A 9,458-nucleotide genomic window follows, 5' to 3' on the forward strand; every position below is an offset into this window, starting at 1 on the left:
AGTTGACAGATTTTTTTTCTCTTTCCCTCTCTTTCCCCTCCCTCCCCCCTTCCCGTAATAAACGTTAGTTATATATGTTACACGGTCTGACAAACATTAATTTTTGTAGTTATAGATAGTATGGTGTTCTTAAACTTGCAAAATACATTTTTGTTAAAAAGAAAATTCTTGATGTCATTCATATAAGTCATTAAATGTCAAATACATGTATGGTATTGCTTAAACCTTATATGAGATTTTATATAATATAACCAGTAAGGTTTTTTTCTTGATAGATGAATCTCTGATCCTACACTTAACATATATGCCTGTTTAGTTTTTAACACACAAAAAATCAATTTAATTTGACATTACAAGTCACCATAATGCTGAAACTTTTCTTTATATATAACTTGACAACATAAATACTTCCTCTTTGATTGAAGGTTCTGCACTGAAATGCATTATGTGTATATAGAATAACTGGACCTGTACAAGATGTGAGAAAATAAATCAATGTGATAAATTATTACGACCAAATAAAACAATTACTTGTATTAGCTTCCCAGCCTTTGTTGAAGTCCTGTCTTCTTTGGATAGTTTTCCAATTTGCAGTTATACTGATAATATAACCATTGACTTATCAATCTTTAACACTCGAATCAACTCCTATCATCCAGAAGTTTTACCGCAGCAGTACTTTCAGTACTTTGATTGTATATGTATCTGTCACCTGAACTGTTTGTTCACATGCCATTCAAAGGGAGATAATTGAGTTTTCGTGTATAAAAAGTTATTCCCCTTCACGGTATTCTCTTGTAACACAAGTGCGAGTTGAGATAAATCTTCGGAACTGAACAGACGTGTTGTTTTGTCAAGCTACTAATTCCAAGATGTAAGAGAAGAGCGAGTTCCCCTAAGCCCTCTCAGTACACTACATGATGGAGAACTGAAATCGGGACTGTGTGTTATTATCATAATGTATGTTTAGAGCTGAATCGCCTGTGTGGCGGGCGAGTATTACTCGTCAGTAATGGCTCGCCGGCCAGACGTCATTCCGTATTATGACCTTTTTTGGCGGGAAAGATATTTAGTGATTTTACAATTTTGAATGACTTTACATTATATAATTTGATGCTGATATATCAAAACTTGAATTCATATCTTTTTATATGACATTGGATCACTCAATGTGACATTTTCGCCAATTTAGAAATTGTTAAAAACACGTATGAAGTATTGATTACATGTCTGACGAATCATTAACTTTAGCCGGTATCGTTAAACATTATTGAAGTTTCTGTCAAATGTTGTCTAAGGAAAGGGATTCCTTGACCGGTTTATTACTTACCGGAAGAACCATTCAACAATACACGTACGTACAGTCTGTATTGTTGTGTTCTTCCCGTAAGTAATAGATCTACATGTTTCAAACTTTGTTAGTATAGTGAAACACGTGGTGTTAACGTCCATATTATGCCATCTTCAGAAGATATGAAGACACGACAAAGAGATGTTTCGTTGATTTTTTATTTTTTAAATAAAATATCTAAGAAACAAAATTTAACAAAGCATGACAATTTATTGACTCGTGCCCTATCCGGGCCTCGAACTCACGGTCTACATGTACGGCACCCAATCGCCTAGCCACACATACCTGCGCCTTCTACCACTGCGCCACATCAATGTCCCATAAAAGAGGACGTTTACATGACGAAGTGATAGTCGGTTCGATGCTGACATGATTACTGTGGAAATTGGGAAATTGAATCTTTGGATCAACAACACATAGCCTTAATGATACATTCTGTGTAATAATTATCTTTCTTTCTCTCTCTCTCACATCACTCTTACACATATCTCACGTCTCTCTCTCCTACATCTCTTTCTCTCACATCTCTCTCTCTCTTTGTCACTCTCTCTCTCTGTCTCTCTCATCTCTCTGTCTCTCTCACATCTCCATCTCTCTCTGTCTGTCTGTCTGTCTGTCTCTCTTTCTCACATATATAAACAATATTTAATTTTTGTTTAAAACTGTGGTAAAACTTTATATTCAAAGGTGTGTCTCCTGTATCGAGCTCATAATTTAATAATTGTTTATTGTATTTTAGTAGTAAACTGAAGTGTTTAAGTGCCATGAATGTTTTCGCAGAGAAACTTTTCGGAAAATACACTATCAAAATTTAAGAGCGAAATCTCTGCTCATTACTGTTGGCACACACATTTATTATCTCATCCATATTTTCTGTTTAGGTCTTACGAGTTGTAGTGATGTCAAACCTGGCAGTCCCTCCGGTATTTACAATGTGACCTTGAACCCTTTCCTGAGTGACGAAGTTTATTGTGACATGGACACATACGGAGGGCCTTGGACAGTAAGAATAATAATGATACATTTTGTAGTTTAATCCCATCTCTCTCTTTCTATCTCTGTCTGTCCGTCTCTATCTCTTTCATCTCTGTCTCTTTCTTTCAAATCTCGCTCTCTTGCTCTCTCTCTCTCACACACATCTGTCTGTCTGTCTCTTTTACACATAATCCTCTCTCTCTCACATCTCTCTGTCTCTTTCACATCTCTTTCTCTCTCACATCTCTCTCTAAAATATCTCTCTCTGTCTTCTCTCACATCTATCTTTCTCTCTCCCTCTCACACATCTCTTTCTCTCTCTCACATATCTCTCTTTCACACATCTCTTACATCTCTCTCTCAGTCTGTCTTTCTTTGTCTCTCTCTCACATCTTTCTCTCTGTCACGTCTCTCTCTCTCAGTCTCTCTGTCTGTCTATCTCTCTCTCTCTCTTTTTCCAAATAGGATAGCACTTAGGCTAAGACGAGACGCTGTTGTATATAATAAGTCCGGGGTGGAAGGCGACTACAGCAGGAAAAACTAGATGACACTTTAAAATTCACATTACTTTATCACATAAACATTCACAGAAGGACAAGCTACATAATTTGCATAATGCAGTCAAGATATGTAAAGTTGAGAAGCATTCCGAAAAGCGGATTCTCGCAAAAGTTTGCAAACATTTTTTTTTTTTCATAACACGATAGAATTAAAAATATAGTGACATCAATACTTATAATTAATTTTATACTCTATTTGATAAAATGAAGTATGTTTAAATGTAACATTATAGTGTTTTTTCATTGTATTCTTTTTTTCTCGAATCAATACGCAACGTCAATGTCTCTATTGTGACGTCACGATAACGTCGGCTTTTCCCGCCATTCTCGGATTTTTATTTTTTTTCATAGTGGTATGCAAAAAAAATATTGGCCTATCAGAAAGCCATATTGGTATGAAAACAGAAAATTAATTATAGTATCTTGTAGTACGAATTATCATATACATTTGCACGTACAACGTAGTATCTTGTACGTACAAGTTTATATGCTAAGTTGTTCATATGTACGTCAAGATATGCTGTACAAGATAGATACAATTATAGACATGTACAGTGTCCCCTGTACGCAATCATAGGTACATGTATTTCATTGAAATATATAAAGTATAATACAATTAAAAAAATCGTTAAAAATAAGGAAAACATCAAGGTGCCGTTTCATAAGTTGTAGGCCATATCATATTACTATACGATAACGAGCTCAATAGTTATTTCGTTCGAACGCAATAATATTTCGTTAAAACGCAATAGTATTTCGTTTCCACGCAATAAAGGAGATTGTGGATGAACACAGTTAGGGTTACTGTTTACCACCACAAGCAGATTTTGTGATTTCGGCTTGGTTTTTGAAGCGGGTCGACATTTCGACCGGACAGGGAAATGTCTACCTAGCATATTTTTCATAAATTTCCCGGTTCATCAGGCAATAACTTGGTCAATACTTGGCCAATATTTATCATCAATCACTCGACTCGTTGTAAAGATAAACTATTTCTCTTTAAGGTAAGATATGCGTCACTGGTGAATAAAACCCGTTTGATAAAATAATAACGATTTAAAAAATAGGTCGCTTTTTCTCGACCGCCGAGTTCATACTCTTGATGCTATGATATTATATGTATATATACTGCTGTTTATAAAAAAAAATCGTGCTATGTCCTTGTGACCAGATCGGGATTCGAATCCTCGGTCACTGATCTACATCGTACCTGGTCACCGATGATCGACCCAGTCCAATCCTACTTCACGGATGTTATGTCATCCTCGATACTCCAGGGGTTCCGATCACTTAAGATCTCTATACCACATGACTATCTCATAGTAAAACTGGAGGCAACAGAACAGGTAAATTAGTCCTTTGATGTACATCAAATGAGCTGTATAACGGTACACTGTGTTGGACTGTGTGGCTTTGAAGTTTTGCCATAGTACGGCACGCCGTTGTGTCATAAAATACAAATAATACTTGAGGACAAACCTTTTGTCCTTAAGGTTTACGGGCCCATCGACACCTTAGGTCATTTAGGGCCAAACTACAGGGGAGGCATTAGTACCAGGATATAAACAAGGACTGTATCTAAAAGATCACGATAAGAAAAAGGAAAGCAAAAACTAAAACAAAATTGTAAATGATGATTTAATAAAAAGAATTACATAGGATAAAATAGTTTTGAATAAAACACACGAGAAAACTCATGCACAAAACTTGTGCTCAGAGGAGCTCACCGAGGATAAATTTTTGAACCTTGATGACCCCATGAAAATTTATAAAATATTTTCTTCAAAATCCGAAATAGCTGACGCCTTTGCCAAAAATTTTGCTAAAAATTCATCCGTCAGAAATCATACAAAAAAATTAAAAAAAAAATAAAAATAAAAAGAAAAGGAAAAGAGACGTCTTAATTTTAAATCCTCCAATAGTTCAAGTTACAATAGGCCTTTCGAGATACCAGAATTGCTCGAGTCCCTCGAGAAATCAAAGGACTCGGCTGCTGGACCAGACGAAATTCCATAAATGTTTTTAAAACAATTACCAGACTATTCACTAAAATGTATTTTAACTATATTTAACCAAGTTTACACTTCTGGCAAAATTCCCGAGTCTTGGAAGGAATCTACTATTATACCCCTTCCGAAGCCCGGGAAAGATGCTACTATCGTCCTATTTCATTGACGAGTTGTATTTATAAAACTCTAGAACGTATGATAAATACTAGATTAGTTTGGTTCCTGAAATCAAACAATATTTTAAGTCCTTTGCAAAGCGGCTTTAGCAACCGCAGGGGAACGGTAGACTTCTTAGTTAGACTAGAAACATTTATACGAGAACATTTGCCAAGAAAGACCATCTTGTGGCCGTCTTCTTGGACCTTGAAAAGGCATATGACACAACTTGGCAATATGGAATCATGAACGATCTCCATGATATCGGTATACGTGGTAATTTGCCAAAGTTTATTTCAAATTTTATATCTGACAGACATTTCAAAGTTCGAACGGGTTTAACTTATTCAGAAAAACAAGAAACAAAGGAGATGGGCGTCCCTCAGGGTGGTATCCTGTCCGTCACACTTTTTGGATTAAATTAACAGCGTAACTAAATGTCTTGGCCAATCTACGGAAGGGTCTCTATTTGTGGATGATTTCTTGATCTGATACTGATCAAAAAACATGCGCACTATAGAACGACAACTACAACAATGTTTAGGCAAATTACAAAATTGGGCTGACGAAAATGGCTTCAGATTGTCAAGATCAAAAACTGTCTGTATGCACTTCCGTCAAAAACGAAAACCACACAATGATCCTGACCTCACACTCAATGGAATTAAAATTCCAGTAGTTAAACAAACTAAATTTTTTGGACTAATATTTGATTCGAAACTGTCATTTGTTCCACACGTAAGGTTAAAAAAATGGTTAGGCAACACAATGGCAAAAACGATTATGTCACATTATGTCACATTATGTCCAGATTGTTTAACCTTAAGTTGTTGTAAACACATCTTTACATAATGGCATATCTTTTGACCTTGACGTCAAATCTTTTGACCTAAAGGGCAAATTTTTTTTGTCATTATGTGTGATGTCATAAATCTTGACATAGCACTTGCTGGGAATGGAATCGTCCAATTGTTTGTTGATCAGATTTAAATAGTATTCATTTCATTAGGGGGAAGGGGGAAGGGGGAGTCATTTTGCAATCAGGTGTTTCTTCAATCATTATCAATATCAGCGATGGATAGGGTTTCAATCTTTCAATAAATCAAGAATCTTGTAGTATTTTTCATTTTTTGAATGGGAATGGTACAATTGTTATTATAGACTAAAGTATAAAGCAGTTCAAACAGTTATTTGACCTTAAGGTTAAAAGATTTGTTGACCTTAAGGGCAAAAGATTTATTGACCTTAAGGACAAAAGATTTATTGACCTTAAGGTCAAAAAAATTATTGACCTTAAGGTCAAAAAATTTATTTACCTTAAGGACAAAAGATTTATTTACCTTAAGGTTAAAAATATTTGACCTTTTAAAAAGTTTTTTGATCTTAAGGTTAAAAGATTTATTTACCTTAAGGACAAAAGACTTATACGCCTTAAGGTTAAAAGTTTGTTGACCTTAAGCAAAAGTTATAAGGGCTACAGATTTCTTGGCCATAAGGTTAAAACTGTTTTATTATAATTATAGGAATATAAATGAATTATTACTAGATAGTAAATATACTTTATTTAGTGTCAAAAAATGAACAACTTTTTAAGCAAATATTTTAATTTCTTTCGAGGGATTTTTAAATTTCATCAATTGTTTGACGTTTTTTCATTTTTTTTTAAAGTACTTAATATTTCATTTCCCTCAGTTTTTCATTGTGTCAAGCATGTGGACAAGTCCATTATGTGATTAGGGGTATGAATAGCATAGTGACTTCTATAGATTAATTATTTACAATTATGTATATCTAACCTTAAGGGCAAAATGATTTTTGACCTTAAGATGAAATTTTTCCCTTAAGTTTAAATGTACGTAGTGGCAAAAATATTTTTGCCCTTTAAGGTCAAAAGATTTGACCTTAAGTATTATGTGTATTTTATGACAAAACGGCGTGCCATAGCTCTCTCTGTGGTCTTCAAAGGAAGTTTTTGCTGGCCCGTGATTGTTTCAGATTTGTACCACTGAACTGCCTCCAGTTTTACTATGAGGTAGTCTAGAGGTGCAGAGATCGTTAGTGATCGGAACCCCTTGAGTATCGAAAATGGTGTTATATAACCCTGAACACTTGTCATTGACTAAAAATTCCGTGTGACGTCATGTTTTTAGTTTATTAACAATAAACTGCTGCACTATCTTTTCAATATTATAAATATCGCTGACTTATTTTTGTTTATTTAACTAACAGGTGATACAGAACAGAGAGGACGGTACTGTAGACTTTTACCGGAACTGGACGGAATATCAGACAGGATTTGGTGACTTAGACGGGGAATTCTGGGCCGGTAAGTACGGTGTATTTATGAGATATTATACAAGTCTATTATTATCCACGACTGATGTCTTATGTTTCTGTACATAAACCAAATTAAGATAACAATAACAAATATATGTGCTTAGACATAAAATAACAAAATTAATACTATCTAGAATAACGTACCATGAGTTATGTTTCAATTTTTTTTTTTTTATTTTTTTTTCACAGTTTGATTGTTTATCGGAATTTGTGAAATGTGATACAAAGACATATATTAAATCTATGCCTGGTGATTCAATAAATATTTTGTTAGGTCTGAACATAATACACTTCCTAACCCAGAACGGTTCCATCCTTCGTATCAATTTGATGTCCTGGAAGAACGATATAAAGTACGCCGAGTACCGGGACTTCCGTGTGGGGGACGAGTCATCGAAGTACCGACTGTCGGTATCGGGATTCTCCGGGAATGTCACCTGTAAGTTTTTTGTTTGTTTGTTAAGTGTTTTATCTCTTTAACAAGCATTTAGAAAGCAACATTACCAAATCATTTTATTAAATAAGACAATTATAAAAGTTCCTACATTGTACGTTTGTATACCAGGAAAGCGTTGAAACCCTAAACATACTCTTACATATAAATGTTAATATCTTACGTACGTTATATTTTGCAATTTGGGTCTAATAACATAGGAGTTACATTAGATAGACAAACAGTTATATAATCATCACCGAATGAGGTGAGAAATAAGATACACATTGATTCACATATGAGTGTATTAATCTAGTAGTTAAGTATAATTCAGAGTTTAGTCTGCTTCAGTAGGTCCCCGAACTAGTATGACAGTACAATATAACCTCGATGATCTGTGTAATCAATCCTGTATAACCAGTCTGTGTTTTGACAGATGATGGTATGGAGTACCACGACGGTGACCAGTTCTCTACCTACGACAATGCCAATGACGTGTTGGGAGGTGTTAATTGTGCTGCATACAATCACGGCGCCTGGTGGTACGAAGCCTGTAGTCATAGTAACCTGAACGGGCGGTACGTACAGGATACTGGGGATGATCGTCTATCGATGTGGTGGTGGGAATTCTACTTGACCGGGGTACCGTACCTATGATGAGGTCCAGAATGATGGTGAAACATCCCGGTGTTTAACACGGACAACAAACAAATCCACTATTTATTATGTATCTTATTCCTTGTTATTTTCCATATTGTTTCAGTTTTTGTTGTCTTCGTTTTGTTGTTGTATTATTTGTATTTCATCAAACAGTTGGTTTTAAATCCGTGTATCGTTACTGTGATTTAATCACATAAACATCAGTCGATATAATCATATCGGTATGTGTAATAATATAACTGTGTCTGTTGAATGTCTTAATAATTAAAAGATTTCTAAGTAAAGAAACCCTAGTTGTTATTTATCGCTCCAAATCAAACGCGATTCCCAAATCAATGTCACGAATCCTTATTCAGTCATATACCGATAAATATCACTGTAGCCTTCTCCATATAGGCACACACTATTTATACAAGAGGCCCAGAGGGCCTCTATCGCTCACCTGGTTTGTAATGCCAAGTAATGTTCTGAATACAGGTTCGTTGTTTCTTTTCTGAAGGAATTTTAATATTAACCTCTAAATCCCCTATTGGGCCCCAAAGGATATTTCTGGCCAAATTTGCTTACATTCCATGCAGAACTCTATGACTAGTAGCGATTTAAAGGATTTACCTCTATTTCCCCTATTGGGCCCCGCCCCTCCAGCCCCTGGGGGATCAGAGCCAAAATATATACAAGTAATTTTCATTATCATATATACAACGAATTATATCTACAGACATTCATTACTTCTATATAATGGCTATATATATGTAGTTAGAGAATGTCTTCTTAAACCAAAATACTGAATCTATACTAAAGAGTGACAATGACTTAGTAAAAATAAGCAGAAGAATGTGCACGCGGTGGTAATGTAGGTTTAGTCCAGTTCCTGGTACTCATAGTCATATAACTCAGTGGCATCACTGTCATCCTCGACCTCTGAATCAACATCCTCAATACCTGTTATATTGTCACTAGTTGACTCGAAAATCTGT

General features: G+C 35.1%; 1 protein-coding gene across 1 annotated transcript; it reads left to right on the forward strand.

The window, feature by feature from the left end:
- The first annotated feature begins 7,241 nt into the window (after nt 1-7,241).
- Nucleotides 7,242-8,781, forward strand: LOC138306476 (fibrinogen-like protein A). The gene is made up of 3 exons (XM_069246943.1): nt 7,242-7,377; nt 7,663-7,827; nt 8,258-8,781. Exons 2-3 carry the CDS (start codon nt 7,719-7,721, stop codon nt 8,476-8,478), a joined length of 330 nt encoding a protein of 109 aa, XP_069103044.1. The 5' UTR covers nt 7,242-7,377; nt 7,663-7,718; the 3' UTR covers nt 8,479-8,781.
- Nucleotides 8,782-9,458: the final 677 nt, after the last annotated feature.

Source organism: Argopecten irradians, chromosome 13, assembly GCF_041381155.1.
Source record: "Argopecten irradians isolate NY chromosome 13, Ai_NY, whole genome shotgun sequence".
NCBI classification, from domain to species: Eukaryota; Metazoa; Mollusca; class Bivalvia; order Pectinida; family Pectinidae; genus Argopecten; species Argopecten irradians.